At 40.7% G+C, this 27817-nt stretch overlaps 4 protein-coding genes across 6 annotated transcripts; 3 read left to right on the top strand and 1 right to left on the bottom strand.

Moving 5' to 3' along the window:
* Positions 1–3645: 3645 nt before the first annotated feature.
* On the bottom strand, positions 3646–12659 carry LOC5520064 (potassium voltage-gated channel subfamily A member 7). Of its 2 annotated transcripts, none has more exons than XM_001639874.3 (3): positions 12245–12659; positions 10786–12085; positions 3646–5126 (listed from the first exon to the last, which is right to left on the bottom strand). In XM_001639874.3, exons 2-3 carry the CDS (start codon positions 11984–11986, stop codon positions 4456–4458), a joined length of 1872 nt encoding a protein of 623 aa, XP_001639924.3. In that variant the 5' UTR covers positions 11987–12085; positions 12245–12659; the 3' UTR covers positions 3646–4455. The 2 variants fall into 2 exon arrangements, with proteins under 2 accessions (XP_001639924.3, XP_048580772.1); XM_048724815.1 differs by having other exon boundaries at positions 12188–12659.
* Positions 12660–12825: 166 nt separating this feature from the next.
* LOC5520065 (transmembrane protein 177) lies at positions 12826–15006 on the top strand. The gene is made up of 2 exons (XM_001639793.3): positions 12826–13885; positions 14741–15006. Exons 1-2 carry the CDS (start codon positions 12979–12981, stop codon positions 14800–14802), a joined length of 969 nt encoding a protein of 322 aa, XP_001639843.1. The 5' UTR covers positions 12826–12978; the 3' UTR covers positions 14803–15006.
* A 141-nt stretch (positions 15007–15147) lies between these two features.
* LOC5519983 (transmembrane protein 177) lies at positions 15148–17696 on the top strand. Its single transcript, XM_032365056.2, has one exon. The coding sequence runs from the start codon at positions 15950–15952 to the stop codon at positions 16889–16891; it is 942 nt and encodes a 313-aa protein (XP_032220947.2). The 5' UTR covers positions 15148–15949; the 3' UTR covers positions 16892–17696.
* Positions 17697–18659: 963 nt separating this feature from the next.
* LOC116603593 lies at positions 18660–27277 on the top strand. Of its 2 annotated transcripts, none has more exons than XM_032365060.2 (4): positions 18660–19116; positions 21962–22035; positions 24433–24655; positions 26928–27277. In XM_032365060.2, the coding sequence occupies exons 2-4, from the start codon at positions 22021–22023 to the stop codon at positions 27071–27073; spliced, it is 384 nt and encodes a 127-aa protein (XP_032220951.1). In that variant the 5' UTR covers positions 18660–19116; positions 21962–22020; the 3' UTR covers positions 27074–27277. The 2 variants fall into 2 exon arrangements, with proteins under 2 accessions (XP_032220951.1, XP_032220952.1); XM_032365061.2 differs by lacking the exon at positions 18660–19116 and adding an exon at positions 20057–20410.
* The last annotated feature ends 540 nt before the right edge of the window (positions 27278–27817 follow it).

The raw sequence follows: 27817 nt of genomic DNA on the forward strand, positions 1-27817 counted from the left end.
AAACATGATAACAACAAAACTGAGACAATTAGTTTAATTGAATAAAGGCGTACTAATAGCAAGTGCCAAAGTGAAATGACAGCTTTAACAATGAGTTTATTATCTATACGTGCGGGAAAACAAGCGATAAAATCAATGTCGAAAAACATCGATAACGGCATCAGATAAGTCCAAATAGTTTAAAAATAAATAAATGAATAAAATAAAACAAACAATAAAACAATACAGCCAGTTGGGGCGATATGCCCATTTTTTATTTGAGAGGGGTGGGGTGGGGGTGTCTCAAAGCTCTTTCGTCCCAACCTCTAGAGTGTAAAATTTGCCCAAGTCATGCTATTGTAACTCGAGCTGGTTATGGACAAGAAAAAGATTTATTGGCTAACAGAATATCATTATTGTGCTAGTCATATTTCGAAACAGGTGCGATGTTTAAAATCTCGAGGTTTTATCTTTTTGTGTCTAGGGGTTGATACTGGTGAAACATGTGCAATTTAGTGCAAAGTCTAGGGTTTTTATTTTTCTGGGGTTGATAATAATGTTCACCGCATCCATACTACCTACTTATCAACCGCGAGGTTCGTACGAAAAAATATCCACCCGAGGTCCTGAAAAAACGAGAGCAGGCCAAAGCCGTAGAGAAAAAAAAAATGTTATTTCTCTGTCTCTGGCAAGCAAAGTTATCAAAAAGTTACTAAGAGTCGATTAGCCTGATTCAGACGCTGTAGTCATGACATACATAAGGCCATTTTTTTCGATTTTGTTTGATCTTTGCTTAGTTTGTGTTCCAACCGTCAGCGTCAGAAGTGTAGAAGTCCGTTCGCAAGGCCTAACAGGATTGGCTGAATTACCTTATGTATACTATTGTATTCCCGTTCTATTGTTTTGTTTTCCGTTTTGTCTGTGGTGCATTAATCTAATATGTTATAATCTTCTGATAATCCGTTGAGCGCTGTTTCTATCTACGATAATTACGATTTTACGGTTCAAACATAATAAAGCGTCATGCATAATCTTAGCAATAAAAAATGAAACATTTTTTTATGAACGATAACGGTCTATATGAGTTTAACTATGACTAATATGTCAAAGCTGTTCACACGCGAGCTTGTTTTAGCTATGATTATGAAGTCGTATAAGCTGGCCCGGTTTTTAATACCCTTTACAAGATAGGCTATAGAACCAACCTCAGATCGGCTTTATTTTCTGATTAATAAGGAGTATTGATTTGGCCGCCATTTTGAACCGGAAGTAAACTACCTTTTTAAAAAAAGTAAATAAACTTGCAAAGTTTGATGTTTTGCCACTAGACGACTAAAATGAAAATCACAAAAATTATTTAAACCCAAGATTGCTGAAAATAACCCATATTTTTCATTCTTGGAACTTTCAAGGAGATAGTCACCTTCAACCGGAAGTAGTCGATAGTAAAACCTCGGACGTTTATTTCACCCCGCGCTCTATAGCAAAAGACACCAATTTTATTGCAGTTGTAGTTTGAAATAACCTTTATAAGATAAGCTATGGAGCCAGGATAAAATCGGCTTTTATCACCGATTAATATGGTTGATTAAAATTGCCGCCATTTTGCACAGGAGATTAAATTTGTCATTTTTGAAAGCAAAAGAGATGCACATCTTGCAAATCTGCAAATCCATTTGATAAAGTTGTAGAAAAGGAAAAATTGATTAGGTTTCTGCTATTAATTTTACCGTTTTTTTAAACAGGAAGTAGTTTCCAAATCTGGTTCTGTACACTCTAATCAAACCAGCTTAATGCATATACGAATAAGCAATGAAGCATTATTTTTAATGTAATTGCACAAATGATAAATGACAGTTGTATTTTGCATGTGCATTAAATTGATATTTAATATTAAGAAAATATTTTCCTGCTATGTGAGCCTCGGCATGTTATTAAATATTAGTGAAATCTCAGGCTGGGCGTTCTTAAAAAAAAATAGATATTTATAAAACAAAAAGAGTGTGGTTTATATACGTCGGTCTTAACGTAATTACACGCTCCGATGAGAATTGTTATCTTTATTTAATACAGTTCAGATATCTTACAGCTTTATCGTTACACGATTCAGTGAAGCTGCAAAGGGCTGAACATTTCATGCTAGCCTGGGTGTAAGTGCAGCGTGCTGGGCAGCCTATCTTGCATCTGATATCTCTTGGTTCTATATCTAATAGTTTTTTGGCTTCTTGGCGCGCCTTGGAAAGCTCTAGTAGCGTTTTTCCAAAGCGGCTGGCAACTTTTGTCCATTCTGCTAAAAAGACGGAAGTGTTGAGACAGGGAGGAGTGCTTGCCCCCAACAATGGCCTGCCAACACAATGGCAGCTTTCTAGGTGTGTTGTATGATAGTTACATTCGTCAGTGAATGACACCAAATGCTGTTCCTTTCTTCACGAAGAGCTGCATTCTTGCCTTGTCTACTTCCGACTCTCTGTACTTGTTCGGTCGTATAGAAGCAGTGGAAAGCGCGCACCCGAGGCCACTAGTTAAACGGTTCCTACAGTTACAAACAGTTCATCTTGTAGCACTTGCACACATTCATGTATGCGGTCTTTTACAGACGTTGAAGTCAATAGGTGGAGTGGCCCGCTTACCGTGGTTCTTGGTATCCTCACCAGGCTTGTCACCTAAGCAGTTGCTTTCGTCTTCTTTCTTTTCTCTTGATCCAGCTATTAAGTGTATATTTGGTATACTTGTGCTGGCAACATGTGGCTTTTCTATTACTTGACGACTTTTAGTGAGTATCGACGCGTGATTTTTACTTCCCTTAAATTATCGGCCATTTTAATAGCGCAAGACAATCCGTGATTTAATCAGATTTTTTTTTTTGGCTCCATAGCCTACCTTGTAAAGATTCCCCGAAACTACTCCTGAAATAAGATTTTTTTATTTTTGTTAAAAGTGAACAAGAATGCCGTTATTTATTCTTGACTGCTTCCGGTTCAAAATCCCTGTCACCGTAAAAGTTACAAAAATGAAAAATTTGCGTTTACTTTCAGAATTCTTTGGTTAATATGCATTCTTTTATGTATATTGTATTCGTCTATGAGTAAACTTTCTCAAAATGTGCGAGTTTATTTATTTTTTGGAAAAAAATTAGTTTACTTCCGGTTCAAAATGGCGGCCATATCAATATTCATTACTTATAAGAAATTAAGGCCGAACTGAGCTTGACTCTATAGCCTATCTTGTAAGGGGTATTAAAAACTATCACTATGCTAAAATTGGTAACTTAAGCAAAAAGTGCGCAATTCAAGGTAAAATCTGCACATATCCGCCGGACTAAACGCGGATAATGTGTCAAGATTATTGATATTTTTTATGACAGCGTGGGTCGAGGTACTGAACACACATTAACCTCTTGGTTAAATGGCATTACATTACGTGAAATTTCACTTCTTAGAGAAGTATAAAACCAAAAAGTTATCCAGAGCCAAGTTTAACTAACACCGTGAGCTTCCATGCCTCTCACGTGACTGTGGATGCCCTGTGGTTGCTATAGAGATGGGGTAGGGATGAGAGGGTGGGGTGGGTCCGTTGTCTGGCTCTGTTGGAGCTAAAGCGAGAAATCACAGTCGTGCGAACAGCTAAAGTTCTGGTTGAAAGCTGGGTTATGAATCCTGACCCTGATGAAGAGCAAACAACAAGATGCTTTTATTATTTCTACTGTTTCTCTAGTCCTCTCATATCATTATAGATATCACCTCTGAAGTAATGGTACTACCCACTCTAGTACATCATGTATCAGCTTCTAGCTATTCAGGGGGCGGCTGAAAGCCCCGGTTGGCAACTTGCTTGATCAATTTTTTGCTTTACTTCGCAGGCATTTTCAATCGTTAAGAGAATTCTGTAGTACACAGTACACTTTTTTAGCGCACATGAACATATTGCTCAACGGAGAGCATTTAAGCTTTAATAGTGTTTTCTCTTTTATTTTTTTTATGTAATTTACGAAGGATGACAAAAGCTCAACAATTAATTTGGACTATATCAAACGTTCTCCTAAAAAAGGAGAGTAAAAGAATCTATTACAAAAACTACCTATTTAATATATCTTTCGGAAAGCATCAACTATAATCATCAATACTATAATAATATACAGCACGGGCTAGCTCAACGTGCAAATCGCTAAAACTGGCGCATATATACACGATTCTCCGACATCAAGAATTCGTCTTCACCATCATCAAAGGTTTCAGTAGTGATCAAACATACTGAGATGCTTATATCCCGGCCGGCCAAACAGTTCAGTATCCTTTTGTTTTGACCTTTGCGTCCATTTATGGCAATATACTGCATCTGAGTGATCCCGGCCTTTAGGGTCACTTGACAAAAGGCGAGTCAACCTCACTGCTTGGAAATCAGTCGTGTCTCCACAACGACAATAATTTGAAGCTCCATGGGATTCATTAAGGTTCTGGTCTTGGTGTTTTCTTTAGATCAAGCAGCTGCAGAGTCGGCCGAGCTGCCTCGATCTGGTTTAGGACTGGAGCCTACTTTACTGCCCTTCTTATCACCAGCATCATTATCACCATGACCACCAGTATCATCATCATCATTATCGTAGTTTTCGTCAGATGAATCTGAATCTTCTGAACCCTTGGCCGATGGGGGCGGTTCCGGCACCTCACTTATGCTACCTTCCTTTTTTAAACGTTTAAATGACGTCTGGCTTTGCATTCTCTTAAGACTTGCCGCGCGAATGTGTGCCCATACAACATCATCTTCGTTCTTGATCTCTTTTTGTATCTCGGGATCATCGCTGATCACCTCAATTCCAGACTCGCCAACTGTGCTAGACAAAGACCTTTGCCTTGTTAGAAATGCTTCGTCGTCCCCCTCTCCATCCACGACTGTAGCAGTAACACCGCCAGCAGCTGCGTCCACCTCTTCCTTGGCGCCTTCCCTGGCCTCCCTGGTGCTTCCTCTTCTCCCTTGTGCTCCTTTCTCCTTCCCTTCTAAGTCCTGTCGCTTCTTCAAGGCCGTCCGAATGAGCTTTGCTTCTTGATCTAGCATATAGAAGCGTTCCCAGCGCTCGTAGATGATGGGCAGTAGCGGGGCAATAAGAAGAACCCCTGAGACTGCACACATGGCGCCGGTAACGCGGCCCACTGCAACAAATAATCATCACACTTATCACATAAAGATATCTTATCTGTCATATAAAGACACAGACAATTGCGTGACTCGATCTGCGTGACTCATTTGTGACAAATATTTTAGTACCGAAAAAAAATCAAGCCAAATGAGATGCAGATTTCAGTAGCGCAATAGCAATCTAAAGTCACTTGAATCACTGGAGGTCTAACATAAAAAAGGCCCCATTCTCCTTCTCATTGCTAAACCCCAAAATATACTATAGATGATATTTTATAGATATTCGAATAGAGAAGCACAAAGAGAGCAGTGTCACAAGAGTCGGCCAAATTTTGAGGGGGGGGGGGGGGAGGGTACCCACCCTCACAAATTCCTAACTTCGTATGATCTATTTCCCGCATAAGCCTCTTAGCTCAATAACACCTCTTTTTAACAAGGTGATAATAAGGTGAAAAGTAGTCGCATCTGTGCTGTCTCAGTTTCCTGTTTTCGTATTCTCGTGGTCAATATCGGGTAATAAAGGGTTTACAAAACAACTTGCTGAAGTATCTGTGTTTTAGCAAGATAGACTTCATATAAATTTTGTTGTTTTTGTTTAGCCTTGTGTAGTTTTGTAAACAGGGTGTCAAGTTACGCCTATGCCCCATTTTTTTCCTTCTTTGCCAAGTAAGAAGGGTTTGAATACCATCACAATGTTAGAATATTCCACTTTTTTACACTCCTGTGGTGAAGCAAGGAGAATGTTGGCATATGACAGCTCAGAATGTTTTGTCTTAAGATAAAGTAATGAAACATACAATAAAAACAGAGGGATATTTGGGAGCTACAATATGGTTAGCAAATAAAGTACTAAACCTATAGAATGTGACAAGTCTGAAATAAAAAAAACGCGGTACTTTATTAGTGGTTTGCAATAGCCAACTTGCTCCAGACCCACACGAATCACATTATACTAAGGTCAACAGAAATAAAAAACTAATTACTCGGGGTTCTGCGGCCATGTAATCTCGTTTGAAATTTCAACAGCTATATGTTCTACAGTGCCTTTGTATTCTATGGGTTGTATGCCATATAGAAAATGATTAAGTCTAAGTATGAAATAGTGATAAGATTGATTGCGCCGGTTTCTCGTTAAGGCGCACAGCTCTGCTGGCAAGGTTTAACCAGTCGCTCAGTAATCCCAAGCGCGTCCGTAATCAAGATAAATACTCTACGTTAATGGCATGGAGTTTGTGTTTATAATGCTTTTTAAAGCCTCGAAACAAAGGACTCGTTGTTGTGTTATTTCTAAAATGCCTTTATCCGACAAAACAATTGTGTTTAGTTCGTATTTACATTATCATCTAGTGTGTAAAATCCTTCTTGAAATTTTCGCGGCTAGATAGAATTTTAGGAAAAGATTTTTTTTATTCTATTTCGTAGAGACTGTCTATGATAGCATACCTTAGTGCAGAGCTGGTTATTTTTATTTTTTCGCTCTGTCTTTTTTTCATCACACAGGTTGATTTACTTGGAGAATGTTTTTACGCAAGCAAATGACTGACCTTCTTTGCATTTTCTTCCTCTTCGAAGATGAATCCGATCCATTCTTAATTTTTACAAACTCACAGCCCCAGCAGCTGTTTCAGGCGCATTCTGATTTATCGTGTTTCTCGTGGCGGTTTTTGTAGCAATAGAAACCGCAGCAGAAATACCGAACAGCCTTGAAAATCCGCGCATGCGTAATGCGCACTAGGCTTGAAATTAACCCCAGGGTGGTCTGATGTTTTCGCAAACTGCCCTTGCGGTCTGTTTCTAAGTTTCTTGCTCCCGGAAATCAGTGTTCTCGGCTCAAATGGAATATACTCAGTTCTGTAGCACGTGGGTGTTGATCTTAAAAGCAGATTTTCCCCTAGCTTATTAAAGACATTTCCCTGTGGTTAGAGCTGTCAAACAGGTTGATAAAATACGCGTTTCATGTCCGATTATTTAAAGAACCCAAAATAATCTAAAGGTTATCAACTGAGGTTTGTAAAGTCACGGATTAACCTGATGATACACTGGGAAAAGCATTCGCTACATATTAATCTACTTAGAAACAAACGTACGAAATCTTTAGCCATAAAACCTGTTGTTGTTTGTCCGTCGCTACGACGAGGACCATCGTGTTCAATTTTTCATTTTCACCGTCATCCTGAGCGGGACTAAGGACGCTTGTGGGTGCGCAGATGGCTAATAAGGCCAATCTGTGCACGGAAAAGCCTGGGGCACTGAGGGCATGGTATTGTTGCAGCTTTGGGATCTTGAGACTTTCTGGCGGCTCTACGCTCCTCTGCGGCAGCTGTCCAATTTGCCTCGCATGCCGCAGCACCGTTGCGAATGACACGGCGCCAACCTTGACGGTTTTGTGCCAGAAGCTCCCACGAGGAGTGATCGATGTTGAATGCTTTCAGCGAGAGTTTTAGGGTGTCTTTAAATCTCTTCTTCTGGCCACCTTTGCAGCGTTTTCCGTGCTGAAGCTCACCAAACAGAAGTTTCTTAGGAAGCCGTTCATCAGGCATACGAGCTACGTGCCCCGCCCAGCGAAGCTGAGACTGTTTCAGGATGGTGTGAATGCTGGGCAGACCTGCACGTGCAAGGACCTCAGTATCCGGGATCTTTTCTTGCCAGCGAACATTGAGAATTTTCCTCAGACAGGTAGTGTGGAAATGGTTAAGCTTCATCGCATGGCGCTTGTAGATAGTCCAGGTTTCAGACCCGTAAAGTAGCGTAGGCAGCACAACGGCACGATACACTTTGATCTTCGTATCTGTTCTTATCCCTCTCCTTTTCCAAACGTTCTTACGAAGCCTTCCAAATGCGGCGCTTGCTCTGGCTAGTCTGTTGGTAACTTCGTCATCGAGGACAACGTTTCTGGAGAGAGTACTGCCAAGGTAGGTAAATTTGTCAACAGCATTGAGTTTTTGACCATTGATGATGATGTTAGGTTCAGTGTAGGGCTTTCCAGGCGCTGGCTGATGCATAGCCTCCGTCTTTTTGGTGTTTATTTTGAGGCCGAAGTTGTTACAGGCACTAGAAAACAGATCTACGCTGTGTTGCAGGTCTGCTTGAGAGGTAGCATTGAGGGCACAATCGTCAGCGAATAAGAGGTCGTTTACAGTATCAGCCGAGATCTTGGATTTCGCCTGAAGCCTCCTGAGATTGAACACAGAGCCATCGAAACGATACTTGATGCCGATGCCTACCTCATCATCTTTAAAAGCGTCAGTCAGCATGGCTGAGAACATCAGACTGAATAGAGTAGGGGCAAGGACGCATCCTTGCTTAACTCCGTTTGAGACAGGGAAAGAATGAGAGGTCTCTCCGTTGTCCTGGACGCTCCGTTGTCCTGGAAGCCATAAAACCTACACTGAGGACATACACAAGCATGCAAGCAAAGTTTGATTCGTTATGACCACACACTTCAGATGTAGTAAGCTGCCGTGATGATTTCCCTATTTTTGACATTCGCATAATGATAATTCCTGCGTATTAACTGTTATGGTTAATTTTAGCACATGTCTTTTCGCGAGTTGGCACAGTTAATAGTCGTAGCCTTTACCTTGATGAATACGCAAAATTCGAAAATATTAAGCGCACGTCCACATTTTGGCTGTCGTGAAACACTAATCAGGGGCGTAGCCAGGGGGGTGGCCCAGGCCCCCCCTTCTAACAGCCAAAAATACAGCAAATGTATGAGACATTATCTAAAACACAGAAGAAAATGCCTTGAAAGGGCCTTTTATGGGCCCCCTCCTGTTAAAAATCCTGGCTACGCCGCTACTAATGCTCTAACGACCCCAAGGGGCATGTACAAAGGGAATTCATATATTAGCTAAGTTAGCAAATTAACTTACTAGTACTAGTAAATGAAATTGGGGGCGAGAAAGTTTAGTGATATTATTTTGAAATTTTATAGAATTTTAAAATTTTATAGAAAAAAACATACTAGTAAACAAAATTTCGGGGCGAGAAAGCAATCTGACAACTCGCCCCGACATTTGGTTTACTAGTAGTAAGTAATCATAATACCTATAAATTACGGGGCGTAAAGCAAAAACGACAACTCGCCCCGAGATTTGGTTTACTAGTAGTAAGTAATCATAATACCTATAAATTACGGGGCGTAAAGCGAAAACGACAACTCGCCCCGAGATTTGGTTTACTAGTAGTAAGTAATCATAATACCTATAAATTACGGGGCGTAAAGCGAAAACGACAACTCGCCCCGAGATTTGGTTTACTAGTAGTAAGTAATCATAATACCTATAAATTACGGGGCGTAAAGCGAAAACGACAACTCGCCCCGAGATTTGGTTTACTAGTAGTAAGTAATACCTATTACGGGGCTTTACGCCCCGTAATTTCTCGGTATTATAATTACTTAGTACTAGTAAACCAAATCTCGGGGCGAGTTGTAGTTTTTGCTTTACGCCCCGTAATTTATAAGTATTATAATTACTTACTACTAGAAAACCAAATCTCGGGGCGAGTTGTCGTTTTTGCTTTACGCCCCGTAATTTCTCGGTATTATAATTACTTACTACTAGTAAACCAAATCTCGGGGCGAGTTGTCGTGTTTGCTCTACGCCCCGTAATTTCATTTAATAGTATAGTTATTGTTATACTAGTAAACCAAATCTCGGGGCGAGTTGTCGTTTTCGCTTTACGCCCCGTAATTTCATTTAATAGTATAGTTATTGTTATACTAGTAAACCAAATGTCGGGGCGAGTTGTCAGATTGCTTTCTCGCCCCGAAATTTTGTTTACTAGTATGTTTTTATCTATAACATTTTAAAATTCTATAAAATTTCAAAATAATACCACTAAACTTTCTCGCCCCCAATTTTATTTACTAGTACTAGTAAGCTAATTTGCTAAGTTAGCTAATATATGAATTCCCATGTACAAACACTAGAAAAGGACCTCGATTTAAAGCTGAATATTCTTCTTGTGAGCAGTGTTGCGTTATTCTAAAATGGGTTATTACCTTCAAAGCTCTAATAAGCTCTCTTTTTTATTCGAAAAGGGGGCTGATTGTAAAGGGGTTCTATTTCATCGCTATATTTCAGACTGTAGATATGGGCCCTGACAAAGTGCCATAAACCAATGCAATTTTCTGAGCGGTTTTGCGGTATTCGTGATCCCCTTACCCCCCCCCCCCCCCCCCCCCTCCTCCCTCCTCCCAATTTAGCGGTTACTTGGCCAAGTACGAGGTGACATGCTTCCCTCCTAACCCCATTTCACGGATAATAGCGTAACACCGCGATCAACGGCACTATGCTTTGCTGGAAATAAGGTCCCACTCACAAAGCATACAAGGTGGGAAATCCCCACCACCCCCTCCCCGTCTTTTCACCGACCATAATTGTCATCGCGGTACACCCAATATAAGATTAATCTAAGATTTAACTCACTTCACATAAGAGATACCCTTTTTGACCACCATTACTTCACCGGTCAATATTGTCTGGTTAATATAAGGTTTAACTCACATAACAGTGCCATGCACCCCATCAAATCCCTACTTCACCGGCCATAATTTTCACAGCTCTCCCGCCCCCATTAAAAACCCAGCCAATATTGTTACCGTGATACACATAGGTTAATTATAGAGTCCAACTAAATCTAGGATAATAATAAGATTCAACTCACATAGCGTTCGAGGTGCCAAGTCTCCATAGCCCACCGTAGAAATAGTAATAATGGCCCACCATATCGACATTGGGATGCTCTCAAAGTCCGTGTCAGGATCTCCAAATTGCTCGAAGTAGTAGACACAGCTCGCGAACAGTGTGGTTCCGATCATGGTGAGAAATACCACCATCCATACATCGTATATCGCGGCGCGCATGGTCTTCGCAAGGACTTCCATTCCGGACACATAGCGTGAGACCTTCAGCACCCGAAAAACTCGTGACAGGCGGAATATCCGAAGTGCCGCGGCCCCAGTGCTCGATAACCCCACCTCAATAATCAACATGACGTAATACGGTGCCACAGCGAGTACATCGATCAGGTTCAAAACGCTTCGGAAAAACAGCAGCTTAGTTGGAGAGACCAAGAACCTCAGGACAAGCTCTGTGGTGAAGTATGCGACGCAGCAAGTCTCGATCGTGAATAGAATATCATTGAGATGTTCTTGCTCTGGTGTAACGCCGGCTGTCCAGTTAGTGCTGTTGGTCTGACCAGCCTTCTCCTCCCCAGGAGGGACAGGGGGTATGAGTAAAGTATCAACACACAGGACGGCAATGGACAGTAGAATCACAAGCAAAGTAGTAATACAGATGATAGTTGCGTGGAGACTGGATTCCGGATTCTCCAGCATCTGCCATATTTTTCTCTGAAGCATATTCTTCGGAGAAGGTATCTCTTTCTCAAGTAAAGTAGGAAGCACCAAATTTTCTTTATCTTTTTCTTTTAAGTGCGTGAACAACCCAAAGAAATGTAACTCGTCCGCTAACAATTGTTCGGGATAATCTTTTGGGAGGGAGATTTCACCTTTTGAATGATAAAAGTTATAAATGCAATCAAAGACGACGCGACTTCGGTCAAAGAAGTACTCTTTAGTCTTGTTGTCGTAGTATTTTCCAGAGAGTAGAGGGTTGGATAACAGACTGTCCGGGTACTTTGACAGTTCCAGCAACGACAGTTCGTATTTTTTGCCGCTAACATTGACTCGTACTTTCTTCTCTTTTCTGGTTGACTCAGCAAACGAACAGCTTCTGTGGTTAATACTAGGTCTGGGATGTGGCAGCTTCAATTCGCTGAGGGTGGACGAGGACGGTCGTTTCTTTTGCCGTTGTGTTGGGGAGTATCGAGAGCAAGAGCCCTCGCTATAGAGCTGATGCAGCATGTTGTGGAGGACTGTTTCTAACTTCGCCGAAGTCTCCCGTTCACGAAGACTTCTTCTTGCTAAGCGTGGAACAGCTTCGAGGTTTTCAATTCCCGTTAACTAGAGATAACAGTTATGGCATAAATTCGAATAAGTAAACAACTTTTCATGGCCTCACAAAGACACGGCTTCAAATGTCATGCGAGCAATAGGAAGTGTTACCCAGAAAAAATCCTTTCTTTGAATTGTTTTAAATCCTTAAACTGTAGCCATTGATACCTTATTCCTATAGTAAAATGGCGCTGTTGTGTTCTCCTGGCGTTTCGTACATACAATCTGTCGTCCGTATATTTGTAGACAGTATCCGGTAGCTGAACTCACATCGTTGACCTCTGCGGAGCCAACATCGCACAAAAGATCTAGTTTCACCAAAAATCTGTTTGAAAGTAAATCACTGTACCGCTACAAATCTTAACCTTCTACTTAGCAGTTTTAGTTTGCAAATCGGCAAATAAAAAGGCCTAGTAGAGACCCAGTTCATGTGTGTTTTTCAAGGACAGCACGCTTTATGTGTGCGTCTTTCTCTCTGCTGATGACAGATCATGCTGATCCTTGCGTGAAAAGCTGATCCTTGCGTTACATGGAAATTTCGTAGTTTCAAAAACACACTTTTGGTTTCGAATTTCTATTCATTCATTGTTTTGAATATATATCGTCGTCCTGAAGAAGAACTGAAATACAAGTCTGGGACGTTAGAATATTTTGTGACTATGTCTTGGGTTTCCTTTATCAAAGTAATCCCATTGACTTTTTTTTAGCGAAAAGTGCTCCTTTGTAGTGTACGGCGTAGGACTGTGAACTAGGTTTCAAGCCCCATTCTCCCAACGTTAGCAACGCCTGGCACAAATATACTTCCAAGCCTAAATTATTATTTCGGTACATCTAAAAAATTGGTCAAGATTGCTCTTTTATATAGCCATATTCAAAAATTGCGACGTCATCGCTTCAATAGTATGAGTACAGTACTGCAATCAGCTGTCAGAATAGCCGTTGGGCTAGCTGCCGGTAGCGTGTTTACCCTCAAACTCGCCCCACATTTGTTTCCCGTCAAGTTATGCAAGAACATTACAGAATGGAAATCAGCTAAGAACCCTGGCGACGCACCAACAAGTGTACCTGTGCCATCACGATGTCAACAGCAGCTGAAAGAGGTTCTACATAAACTCGGCATGGCAAAGGACGAAAAGAAAATCAAGTTGTTCATTTGTAATGGATATTCGCCAACATCTGCCGGTGCTACATGGCTCCCTAACGGGGCTGTAATAGGGCTGCCAAAATACGTGTTATTTGAGCGAGAAGAGGACATTGAAGCATCGGGGCTTACATTCAAACAGCGAAGTGTTAACTGGAAGAGCAAACTTGCAGGAAAGCTTAAAAGATCGCTGCTAGCTAATGACAGTAATCTGTCCTTTCTCATAGCACACGAGCTTGCACACATACAAGGCTCTGATGTAGTGTTCGATGCTCCCATTGCTCCAATTTGGCTTTATGCAACCTATAAACTGACTATGTCTACTCAGAAGTTCTTACGTAGAGGACCGAAGTTTCTTGATGCAGTGCTAAAAGTTGGTATATGTGGCATGAGCTTCGTTAGTTACTCAATTACTATGCGTGCTATCAGATATCAGCGTGAATATTCTGCTGACGAAAAAGCTGCCACTATAGATCTAGGCTTTGCTCTTGGTGGTGTTGACTGCATGATGAAGAGGCTTACCCTGAATACAGTCCTTAGGGTTTTATATGGAGAAGATGGGAAGAGACTTTATTCAGAGAAAGGAGAGAGCCTAAAGAACAATTCACATCCAAAGATTACAGACAGATTGAGAAGATTAGAGAAAATCACTGCAGATAAGCTTAAAGGTGAAGTATCATTTATTTAACACTAACACATTTTTCACCCATTTTAAATTCCTCTACTTATTCACTACTCATTTCAAACCCCCAACCCCATTGTCCTGGGGGAGGGTGAGGGATTAGAACAAATGTAATTGCAGGTGTTGTGGGGCTATGCTATCTACGCAAATTGCATTCCAAAGATGCCATTAGACCAGCTGCTCTGTCCCAATCATCGACAGAAAGCTAAAATTGACGTTCAAAAAATCATTTCTGGCAGGTTTTTAGGCGGATTGCTAAAAAACTCGATTTGGGGATTGTTCCATCCCTCTCCCATCCTGTACCGGTGTCAGTGATTTTGTACTGCTGAAAATCCAGCAGAAAATCGTGCTGAAGATGAGGTAGTCAGAATTCAGTTTCAAGCCTTGTGTTATGAACATACTTAGTATGGACTTAAAATCGAGTCAAACTTATACTGTATTGCTCTGAACTCATAAAATTGAGCTTCTAGGGAAGAAAAAACACCACAGACGGATACATTTACATCCTACTAATTTTTTTTATGAATTGGAGAATGAAGATATGACTTATAGATGTTTGGTCCCTAATAACTGTATATTTTAAAAACTGATTATTTCTCAGAGTGTAGTATATATTAGTTCTCATTTTTTTCAGACTACAGTAGTTTCAATTTGATTTTGATATTCTTATCATTTCATGTAATAATAATTTTAAGCCATGCACTATGAGATATTGTTTTGAATTTTATGTTTAGTATTTCATATCTCTGTAGAACCTTAATTTTTTTTATTTCACCACTAAACCCATTTTTTATTTTTGATGGAAGAAATTTTAATGTATGTTAATTTTCTTTATTTACAGAAGTTGGAATTGCACCTGAAGTCATTGGGGGACCAGTGAATATTACCATAAAAGATGAATAAAATATTTAAAATTCATATTCAATTTATTCTGGGATAAAATCATTGGATGTTTGAGAACATCAATAAACAAATAGTTTGTTTTGGTAGTCTTGGTAAAATTTTGTATAGCTCAAAATACACACTTTGCTTATCTACTTGTTGTAAAACTGCTGTAATTGTATTTTGATTTATCTTCAGTGATTAAAATTAACATATTTTGTAATATCTCAACAGCCCTATTCAACTTTGTACCATATTTAATACTTGATTGATCAAACTCTATAGGGTGGTGAAGGCCTGAGTAAGTACGCAGCTGCTTTGTCTCCTATTATCTTCGTTCTACAAAGGAGTTCTTTTGTCTCTATTCTTCCCGTTCTTTGTGTCGAGGTGCGGATATTGTTCATTTGCCCAATCAAATTGCAGCTTGTAAGAGCTGCTTACTGACCCGAAGGCCTTGATCATGAGAGCAAATCTATAACATGCTTTCACAAATCATGTATGCAATTATGCAGTAGAGCACAGGACTCTATAAAAAATAAACATACACAAATCACAGGATAAATTTTCAAAGAGTAATGATTCACTGAAACAAATTTTGTCATGGATTCACCCAAAAAGCACTCTGCTAAAACCACAGGGAGCCCACTCAACTCAGTGCATTGTCTAAATTTTGAGTCGGGTTTTTGCAAAACCTGATCGACGCAGGGGTATAAAATAAGTGTTTCAGACTTGGATGGACAATAGTAAGACATATGTATTTGGAAGGAGTTTTATTGGAGACTCGTGACCTAATTGATCTTCACAAACGAAGTTCAAGGCACACGCTAAATAAGCAATGCGCTGAGTCGAGTGTGCTCCCTGTGATCGAAGGATTGCGGAAATGGGTTGCCTGTGCTTTTTAGAGTTCTAGTTGGGAAGCCTGTGGTAATGGAAAAATTCCTAAAAAAAGGAAAATATTATCAATTATAGAAGTTAGACACCGCATCAATTTGTAATTAAAGTTCGCATTGGAATCTACGTAAGTGATATGCAAAATATATATTGAATAGTTACAAAGTGTGTTTACTCGCGGGCCTTAGGGACTGGGTACGAGATAGATGGTCGCCATCTTGGAATATAAGTTTGGACCTAACGCAGGCACGTGCAGGGTATCTCTGCGAACTTATCGATGGCGTTTGAGGTAGCAGGCAGGATATCTGTTCGGTTCATACGCCTATCAGTCGGTCTAGGAGTAGGCGGCTTGTTTCTTTATGAGACCGCCGGTCACGCGTTCCCAGAGGCCATTTGCAAACGAGCTCTTGGCCCAGGCGGGGACGAGGTACCTGCAAAATGTATCCAAATCTACGAGGAAATGGCGGCAAAAATGCATCTAGAGCACCCAGAGAGGGTATCGTTTTTTGTGAACCGAGGATTTAGTGGTTTTCATGCTGGAGCGACGAAGTTACCTAATGGGGCTGTGATAGGTATCCCTGGCTGGTATCTATTCGAGACAGCGGAAGATGTTATGAACTCCCCTATTAATTTCAAAGAAAGAACAATTAAATGGGAATCAGAGATGGGACAGCAGATCAGAGACAGTCTCATCCCAACCAAGGAAAACATCGCGTTTACCATAGGTCACGAGATAGGCCATTTGCAAATGCCAGAGTATAAAATACTCCGTGCTATTATGAGTCCAGCGTGGCTATACTTGACTTACAAAGTGGCAGTCTCTACCACTAGATTTGCACCAGCCCTCTCAATGCTTTTAGACATCGCCCTCAAACTCTGCATTTTGAGATTGAGTTATTTAGGGTATAGGTACGTTAAGCGCGAAGTTAACCATCATGAGGAGTTTAACGCAGACAAGATGTCAGCATCCACAACAGTTGCGGCAGCCCAAGGGGGAGTCGATTACATAAGAAAGAGGTTGCAGTTGAATAGTGTTCTTCGGGCGTTGCATGGCTCAAGTGGAGAGTCTTATTATGATCAGTATGGGAATGAATTAAAAGCAAGGAGTCATCCTAAGTTGACAGAAAGACTTCATAGACTGGAAAGCATTGTTAGCGAACATATGAAGCAACAGGGTATCATAAAAAGTGCTGGATCTGAAGAGTCTATTCAGATCTAAAAGGATGCATAAAAATATAGCATTTAAGTAAAAATATTTATTTATTTTTTAATGCAAAGATGCTCTTGTCTCCATCTAGTTGACCTTGCAACAGACAGACAGCCACTACTGAGAGCTGGGAGCTAAAGCATAGAAGTTAGGACTTCAGGTCTCAACATTTTACTAACTTAACTGCTGGGTTCAAATGGAAATAAGATAAGAGCCTCTTTTGAAAACTGGGTAAGTTAGGGGTGTTTTTTACATGACAGCTTTTGAGGTTTTCTCAGGTAAAGTGTTAAGTGCAAAATTAAAATTTTACAATTATGAATGAACTCATAACCTAGTCTCATCTTGAGTTTATACCAAGTGCAAATAAAATTTTAAGTTAAAGTGCAAAAATCTTAAGTGTTTAGAGCAAAATTAAAATTTTACAATTATGAATGAACTCATAACCTAGTTTCATCTTGAGTATATTCCAAGTGCAAATAAAATTTTAAGTGCAAAAATCTTATGTGGCTGAAATTAGGTAGACTATATATATATATATTTCATACAAGTCTAATGAGAATGGGTTGGTTACTTTGTAGATGGTGCATCCTTTTCCATAAGCTCAAAAGCATTGGTTTTTTACATTGCCTTTTTTACAATACACCAGTAGCAACAAAACCTGGTTCTGACTTGAATAATGAATATGTGACTATGAATCACAATGTAATACTATGCTTATGGATTTTGTAGCAAAGAGGAGGTGGATTTAAGGGATATTTTATTGTATTGTACTGTATGAGAAAATAATTTTCTAATGTATTGCCATCACTCTCCTGAATGCGTTTCTGAGACCCAATTGATTCCAGAATTGTTTACACTGCTACTCTGGGTTTTTCCTGGAGTTAACTTGTTCGGCTTGGGGTGAGAAACTATCTGTGGGATGACATGTGCTTACTGTCCCTCCCCTCCCAAATATTTGACGGATATCCCATAATCTTTTCAATCTTCAATGGCTGCAAGTTGTATTATGGTTTCCCAACCTCGTCCCCAGAGTTTATTGGGTTATTTTAGCTAGACGCCACATTGAAAATTACCCAGAATACCCTGGGGACGAGGTTGATGGTATCCAGCACCTTTTCTCTTCCATCATTGGAGTAGCAGCTCTCCACATAGCCACGGCTGGAAACTAAGTCTAGGCTTGAAGAAATTTTCTCAGCGGTAGAAAGAATTTTTCTCTAACGTGGATTAGCAAAAAAAAAGTATATTATAGGCTCACATTTTTATTATCTATGGCCACTTCGCCTTGAAGATTTGTACTTAGGTAAAAAGGCAAAAAGTACGGTATTCTGGGCGGGGTATATAGTTGGAGTATTTTTTTATCCTGTGTTTTTTTTTCATTTAATTTTAATTGATTTTTATTTTATTTTTTAGGGGGGGTACCTGGTTATATTTGTAGATGTTGGTGGTACTTTTCCATGGGCATACAACTATCTCTACCATTCAGACAGTAAATTAACAGATAGTCGAAGTAAGAGCATTTAAGAGGCATTACTAAAAAGCTATAGCGAGGAAAGGAAGAGATCCATTCTGTCTTGCTACCTTAATGCCATTAGCAAATTCTCAATTACGGGATGTCCACATCATCCGTGTAAGAAAATAGCTTCTCACGGAAGCAAGGCGATAAACGGACAGCACTCAAAAACCAACGGCGAGTGAAGCACTCAAGCAAAACTCTAGAGTATCTATAGTTGACATGAGGACGATCCGTTATTGAGCCTTTTGTCTGGTGTAGTAATAACCAAAATGCGCCGAGCGGATCTGAGCCGCACGCAATACTTTAAACCTTATTGATACGTCAATAATCGGTTTTCGCTTCAAAACAAATAGTTTCCTTACAACTGCCTTCTCATTTTTATTTCAGGAATGAGTGACAGTCTAAAGAGGCACTTGGCGAAAATAGCTTTCCGTTTAGCCGACGCCAACACAATGTCTCCAAATTAAAACTGACTTAAAAAATAGGGTGCGGAAAAGCGCACGTTGTTGTTAAGTAAGGCGTGGTGATTTACGCAAGACTTTCATAAAGATACAATTGTAATATTTGCACCTTGTTTGAGATAATAGCAAATAAACGCCAATGACATCGAACGGCCAGCTGGAAATTCTCCATAAATACGAACATCCTAATGTGCACTTCACAGCTAATGTGACATAGGGTGACCGCGAGACGAATTGAGTGCCCTTTTTACTCGAAAATAACGGTGAGTGACTAGTAGGTGTGAAATGGTCAGCGAGGAAACTCTCTTTTTTAACATAGTTTTTAAGATCTCAATCATATACGCACACATTCGTTGACTATTGCAACAGTGACGTTCGTTTTCTTGGTGATGAAAGCCAGACAAGTATTGATTATAGTACTTGATTTAAAACACTTGAAGAACCCTAGTCGGCAATATCTTTTTCTTGCTGTTTTCACTCAATAGTGTAAGACAAATCATGCAACTAAATACGAAATAACCATCTAGAAGCAAAGGTAATACTCCATTTATCGAACTCAAATCAGCCCGATGATTTGAGTAATCTTGACAGGCCCGTAGCCAGGATTTTGAGCGGGGGGTTCGTTTAGCCATATAGCGGACCATTTTCTCTTAGGTAGCTCACCCTAGCTCGCAGTGGTACTAAATTTTTCTTCATCAGAGCGGACCTTCCAGTCAAGTAGGGTGGTTCTTCCGAACCCCCCCTGGCTACGGGCCTGTCTTGGTACCTTGAAAGGATGACAAAAATGGCGGCTTACAAAAATCTTTATATAAGACCAGCTAATTTGCTTTACGTCAAATAGAGACATACTAAAAAAAAAACTTAAAGAGAGGCTCAGCCATTATACAGAATCGAGTCAACCGGGTTACGCCTGGGTTGCGCTCCTAAAAGAGCTTAGTCAAAGTTACGTCCGCGAGTGCAGTATAGACAAATGCTGTCAAAACAGAACAAAACGAACATAAAAACAAACGTAAAAGTAGCGTCACGTGTTGAACAAAATATATTGTGTTGAACAAAATATATTTATATACAAACGACATTGAAGATCACCCTTTCAAATTAAGTATATTGCAACGGAAAGTAAGAAAAATTTAGGATCAGTATGTCTCTCATTTTTTCATTAAGAATCTAATCACGGAAAACCTCTCTTTTGTATGGGTTACTTCTCACGTGTGCATTCGCTTTGCCCACGTGAGCTTGATATAACGGAAAAGTCTTCATGAAAACACTGCTTGTCCCAGCTCAAAGCCATCTTTTAGAGTACAAAGGGCAAGCAATTTCCGAGCAATTCGAGAGCTTTTGTGGCCTCCTTAAGAGTGGACATGTCCACCTCCGCTATTAGGTAAGACATTAACGATGGTCCAAATGACAATGAGCGATAGGACTACCGAAAATGAGTGACAAACTGACATGGCTGACAAACCGATAGCGCGCAAAGAATCATTACTTTGCTTGCGCATTAGTAAATTCGATACCGTCAAGCAAATTTAGTTACGAGAGCTAGAAATACCCTAATGGGTAAGTTCACAACAGGATATGTACACTTTTAATTGCGTTAGTTTTAAAGTTCTAATCGAGATGATTAGATTACGTAGCGACTCGCGAAATCACCACATTGATGGCTCCCATAAAAACACACGCTTGTCGTATTCGTTTAAAATCTTGTTCTTACACTAATACTTTTTTTATTTGAAGAAAAATGCTATTGCACTTACTGCGGTGCACTGGAGAAACGTGAAGGTCGAACGATGATGACAATCAAATTTCACAAACATTTGGAAGTATTTTAGCATCTATGTCAAAATGACGTAAAAAACTTTCCTAGCAGTTTTCTGCAATCAATAATAAGCAAATGATGGTTCAATACGTCATATCGTCTCTTAGCAACTCGCTCTTTCCAACAGTACTTTAAAATGTCGCAGACTCACTTGAAACTCGGCAAGCTATCACTTTTATTTTACTCCGAGATTTCTTTGTTGACATTCTCACCTTAAAAAATGGTTGTAATTATCATTGCAGTGAATAAGAAGAATATCCTTTGACAGCTTTCCTAAAAGCTGCTTTTTTCAGATTGTAGGTGCAGTCATTCTTGATCCATCAACCGTAAAAAAAGCGTTTCTTTCAAACGCAAAATAACCGGCATATAACAATGAGTAAAATGAGTAAAAAGGATATTCAAAGTTTAAGCTTGTAGCTTATCAATTACAGCATTAGTGAGAAAAGACAGCTTTGATAAGGTATACTTGACTATGCACTTCAAGTGTAATCCGTATTGTAGTTGTTTTTTCTAAGTGCTAAATCTACCTTGCGATCATTTGTCATAAAGAGTGAGCTTTCTGATGTAGCTCCGTTACATTACCGTCTCAGTGTTTGCCATCCTTTTTACGATTATTTCCTACTTCCGATTGCTGCGTCTGCAAGGTCCTGTGCTAATTATCGAGCGCGTCCCATATCTGAGTACGGAGTACGGAGAGACGGCGCCGACATTTCAGCTCTGGCACGATAGCTGCGCCTCAATGTCAGATTTGTTTTCCGTTTTCATTAGAGGCTCGTCAATCAAATTTTATGACATGTTTTTGTATGAACTAGACATGAAATTAGACATGTATAAAATGCGATATATTTTTGGTGAATTATTTTAATGATGCGAGACGTGACAAGTGTCTTACTAATGGGAACTACTCGACATTCTCTAAGACGCTCGAAACTACACAATCAGATATAATCCAGCATAAAACACGAGATCATAAATCTTCCTGCATGTACTGCCAAGGAATAAACCTACAAACCACGAGATATATAGCCCTTTAGCAAACAAATATGACAGTGTTAAGATTTTTATAATAAAATAAGATACTTTAATCCAAAAATAATTGACGCAAGATTTATTTCGCACGGACTGCGCGATGTAGAATTGCGCGTCATTAGTATTTTCAATATCAATGGAGGAATAATGGTTTTTAATCTTTCGCTCTTAATTTAAGATTAATTTATAACGCTGAGCGCTTTGCACTGATCCTCTGGTAAAAAGACCTCTTCGTGAGATGACTGATTAGTTTCTGTCTCTAGCTTGACGCCACAGTGACGCGCGTCCGCGCTACCTCAATACGACACAAGCACCGAGCGACATGGGATGCAGTAAGGTTGGTATACTGTTTTTCCAAATTCTTGTCTTTAAGCTCGACGAAGGGTAGATATTGATGCTTTAACCACTCTTAGAAAAGCAGGACTCATAGTTTGAATCCTGGCAGATGCTTCAAAAGAAATATCGGACTCTGTGAAGGGCTTTTTAACTAAAGGCGCACTTGATAACGAGTAGATCCATAATTTCATGATGCTAACATTAAAGAACTGTAAATTATGTAGGGGGTTTGATGCCCATTTCGGTTAATTGAGACTACGCTTTTTTTCTTTTTGGTTGCTTGTTGTTTAAAAGATGTCTTTTTGATACTTCATTTTTGGTATTAGTCGTAATCTACTTTTAGCAAAACATAGAAGCAGTTTTTTGTTAAGGATTTTTCATAGTGCCTTATAGACCGTTTTTATATCTTTACCAGTTAAAATAAGGTTTCTTAAATTCGGCACTTTCTCTACTAAATGGTCACTCTTTGTTACGTGGACACTTTTCCCGGTCCCGAAATCTTGGTCAACCAACCTTTGTATTTTTTCACGAACATGGGATCACATGAACGTACACAAAAATATGTCTGACCTTCAGCAGAAACGTGTGAAAGAAAAATGATTCCCCTTGTTACCCTTTATCCAAGTTGGCATTTGATGGTGTTCTCAGACAAACACTTAAAGTCACGTGACTCACCACTCCCCCTCTCTCCCTAGATAAACACAACCACACTAATCATGTAGTCACGTGACTCACCACTCCTCCCCACTCTCCCTAGATGAACACAACCACACTTAGCATGTAGTCACGTGACTCACCACTCCCCTCTCTCTCAAGATGAACACCAACACACTAAGCATGTTCTCACGTGACATACTCTACTCCCCTCTCTCCCTAGATGGACACAACCACACTAAGCTTGTAGCCACGTGACTCACCACTCCTCTCTCTCCCAGATGAACACAACCGCACTAAGCATGTAGTCACGTGAATTACCACTCCTCCCCCTCTCTCCCTAGATAAACACAACCACTCTTAGCATGTAGTCACGTGACTCACCACTCCTCCCCCTCTCTCCCTAGATGGACACGACCACACTTAGCATGTAGTCACGTAACTTACCACTCCTCCCCCTCTCTCCCTAGATGGACACAACCACACTTAGCATGTAGTCACGTGACTCACCACTCCCCTCTCTCCCAATATGAACACCAACACACTAAGCATGTTCTCACGTGACACACCTCTACTCCCGTCTCTCCCTAGATGGACAAAACCACACTAAGCATGTAGTCACGTGACTCACCACCCCTCCCCCTCTCTCCCAGATGAACACAACCACACTAAGCATGTAGTCATGTGACTTACCACTCCTCTCTCTCCCAAGATGAACACCAACACACTAAGCATGTTCTCACGTGACACACCTCTACTCCCCTCTCTCCCTAGATGGACACAGCCACACTAAGCATGTAGTCACGTGACTCACCACTCTTCCTCTCTCCCAAGATGAACACCAACACACTAAGCATGTTCTCACGTGACACACCTCTACTCCCGTCTCTCCCTAGATGGACAAAACCACACTAAGCATGTAGTCACGTGACTCACCACCCCTCCCCCTCTCTCCCAGATGAACACAACCACACTAAGCATGTAGTCATGTGACTTACCACTCCTCTCTTTCCCTAGATGGACACAACCACACTAAGCATGTAGTCACGTGACTCACCACTCTTCCTCTCTCCCAAGATGAACACCAACACACTAAGCATGTTCTCACGTGACACACCTCTACTCCCCTCTCTCCCTAGATGGACACAACCACACTAAGCATGTAGCCACGTGACTTACCACTCCCCTCTCTCCCAAGATGGACACCAACACACTAAGCATGTTCTCACGTGACACACCTCTACTCCCCTCTCTCCCTAGATGAACACAGCCACATAAAGCATGTAGTCACGTGACTTACCACTCCTCCCCCTAGATGGACACAACCACACTTAGCATGTAGTCACGTGACTAACCACTCCTCCCCCTCTCTCCCTAGATGGACATAACCACTCTAAACATGTAGTCACGTTACTCACCACTCCCCCCCTCTCTCCCTAGATGGACACAACCCTAAGCATGTAGTCACGTGACTAACTACTCCTCCCCCTCTCTCCCTAGATGGACATAACCACTCTAAACATGTAGTCACGTTACTCACCACTCCCCCCCTCTCTCCCTAGATGGACACCACCCTAAGCATGTAGTCACGTGACTAACCACTCCTCCCCCTCTCTCCCTAGATGGACATAACCACTCTAAACATGTAGTCACGTTACTCACCACTCCCCCCCTCTCTCCCTAGATGGACACAACCCTAAGCATGTAGTCACGTGACTTACCACTCCTCCCCCTCTCTCCCTAGATGGACACGACCATAGTAAGTATGGTGCTTCTTCTCATCGTGAGCCAGCTAGCTGTAATGGTCAGCGGTACGTGTAACGCGGAGAGAACAAACTGCTGGAAGACCTCAGAGGCCGGGCACTCACAGGTTGACTATCATCTATGCGGAGACCAGATCTCTGACGCTTGGACAATTATTTGCTATGGGGGCGGGGTGACGGCACGACAGCGGCAAATAAACAGAAGTAAGTTAGGCTTGAGAATAGCTGTCAACCTTGCTTTAGGAAAAATCTTGAGAAGATAAAGTGAATGTATCAGAAGTACCAAGAAAGCTACGCGGGAGAATACAGTAAATGTGTGGATATTTTCAAGAAAATTAGGCTTGAGAAAAGGTTAAAAATCTTGAGACTCCCGCCTAATGGGGGAGATTTGACAGCTATGCTTGAGTCATATCTAAAGAGGAAAATGTACCTTTTAGAAGAAAATGGTCGCACAGCCTCGTCCCGATTTCTCGTGAGCTCATGATGCTTTGCGTACGCAGGCCTTTCTTTCTCTATTGAGGCTGCTTGTCAAGCTTATTTAGGCGGGCAGCAAAACTAATGACGTTAGCCAGGCCCGCTGAGGAGACGGGTACGTGGCTACCCTAGCGTTCTAGTCATACCCAAATCGATCTCTGTATTCTCTCTACAATCTCGTATGGGAAATTGCTCGAATGCTCGTCGAAAAATTCGAAAAATACCCATAAAATATCTGCACACCAAAAAATTGCTACCCTATAAAATACCTTAGTAGCCCTAAAAAATTCCATTTCTAAGAGAAAAGCTTATTTTTTCTCGGACACCCCCTAAAAATACCTGAGGCCCGGTTTTGATCTCTAAATAATACGATGAGCATCCCCTATCAGGTCGACATGGGAAGAATCCCCCCCCCCCCCCCCTCCCGGGATTCCACATTACACGAAAAAAGGTAAAAGGGGCACACAGGGTAGGCAAAAGGCCAATTATTTAAAAAATATATAAATCATGCCATCCCTAAGGAATTGTTTGTACATACACAATAATCAAATCACCCTGCACCACCCCTTGAGTCTTGGTGCAAATATGTCTCATAAAGAAAAAAACTGAACCAAAAGCATAAGACGTCGTGACGACTGTACAGAAAGGGAGTACAAACCCGCATGCGCAGTGCTGCTTCTATGAAGGCCACCCCAAGTACAGAGACAGGTGGCTCTCTATAATGTACTCTCTCTTAATAGCGGCCACTTTTTATAGGTATATAAATACAGTATCTTTAGAGGTTCGCTGCTAAAAAAGGGACTTGCGCTAAGAGATCACGTGACTTTTTGGGTGGCGAACTAGCGCGCGCTCAGGCTTTTAGCGACAAAATAAAAACAACAAAAAGTTACTTATTCAGTGCTTACGAAAAAAGCCAGAATTCTTTTTATTTTAAGATTTTATTCGTCGTTCTCTGGTGTGACGGGCGAATTCGTTTCTGATTTTATTATTATTATTTTTGTTTGTACTGGCTATATGACCGTCAGTCGGGAAAGGTCCTCAATGGACTAAATGCCCGACAGTTTTCAATTTATTCAAACTTGTCGTGCTACTGAGTTCAAAGTATTCTTTATTTGTCGAGAAAGGGCAAGCAGGTCTGAGTTGAGATTTGTTATTGGTATTAAACGTTTTCTGTTGACTATGTGCACTATAGAATCGTGATTTTAGTGGCACTTAGGAATTTTCTACAATATATATGCTGCTAAATTTCTACAGTTCTCAAATTGCCAAAATATCACGGAAAATTGTCAACCTTGTGAACTCAAAGTATTATATATTTGTTTAGAATGGGCATAAGCGAATCTGAATTGAGCTTTTTTGTCGGAAAAGAAAGTTGTTTTCTTGCTTGTATACACTATAAACACTACAACGGTTTTATTTAGTGTATACAAGTAAGAAAACATTCATTCTATAGTGTACATAGACGACGGAAAACATCCAATACCGACAACAAAGCTCAATTGTGTAGAAAATATTCATTACCCCCCCCCCCCCCCCCCCTCCCCATTTAGGGGATTGGAAATTCCGGGGGGAAGTGGGGGGCTCAAACGCCCAGGAATTTCCAGAGGGGAGGGGGTGGGGGGTGTAAATGCCCTTTTTTCTTAACAGTTACTGTATTTATTTTTTTCCAGGAGGTGGAAATTCCAGAGGGGTGGGGGGTCATACCTCCACCCCCCTGAATGAGGGGGGATATGGATATTATCTGGAACTACACATTCAGGTTTTGCTTGCCCTTTTTCAACAAATATAGAATACTTCTAACTCACTAGGTCGACAATTTACTGGGTTATCTGAAATAAAACTATAACTATCGGGCATTTAGTCCATTGAGGACCTTTTCCGACTGTCGGGCAAATAGCTACTGGGTATTTTGTTTTGAGTTTGCCACCCAGAAAAGTCACGTGATCATTTAGCGCATGTCCCCTATTTGGTGCCAATGTAACTCGTATTATCTACTCTTTAGGAGATCTATCAATAGTACAGAGCGCTGATGAGGCACGTCAGTTCAACTCGAAAACCCAGCGAGGAAAGCGGTCATCAATTTACACGATCACGGAGGAATGCTGTGTAGAAGGATGCAAACAAGAAGAAATAAGGGAATACTGCTGAAATAATGCCACAAAGAGATATTTATTTTGTGTTAAAGCTTCTTTACATCGTAAACTATTCCAATATGTCTGTATAGAACATCTGCCTAAACACGGCTCAAAAATTCTAGCATTGGGATAACTCCACAAAAAAAATAGAAACACAGTTTGACCTGTGCATTAATCCTCTGGGTTTTGGAGGCTAATAAATTTATGATATTTTGTCTTTTACTGCTTTTTTTTATACGGTTTGAAAGGCCCACTCTAACATCTAGTAACCATTATAAATAATCCAAAAATTACGCCCCCCTTCCTTTAAAAATTCCCCCCGCCCATGAAAGATCCTGTTATAAGAAATCTTAATAAGACATAATTTCATTGATATGTTCTCCGCAATATTTGGTAATTGATGCCATTTTAATATTGATTTTGCCTAGTGACTTTAAAATCTTAATCATCGCCGCCTCCTTTGGTACTTTCGTAGGGGGTGCCTAACAGACTAAGGATTTCCTTTACCCTTTGGCGCCTAAATGCCCCAATCCCCCCCCCCCCCCCCCCCCACACACACACACACACACACACACACATACAATCCTTGTTCAACGTTTTCCTCGCATAAACGACGGATGGGTTCAAGAGGTCGCACCTAGCCTTCCCCCATTTGGGACAATTTTCGATATATTGGGGGGGAGGGGGCACAATACGGTTTTCATTAAGAAAGTTGTGGGTGCACAGCCACGCCCCTACTGGTCATTTCCTTATAATT

This window comes from Nematostella vectensis, chromosome 3, assembly GCF_932526225.1.
Source record: "Nematostella vectensis chromosome 3, jaNemVect1.1, whole genome shotgun sequence".
Classification (NCBI taxonomy): domain Eukaryota; kingdom Metazoa; phylum Cnidaria; class Anthozoa; order Actiniaria; family Edwardsiidae; genus Nematostella; species Nematostella vectensis.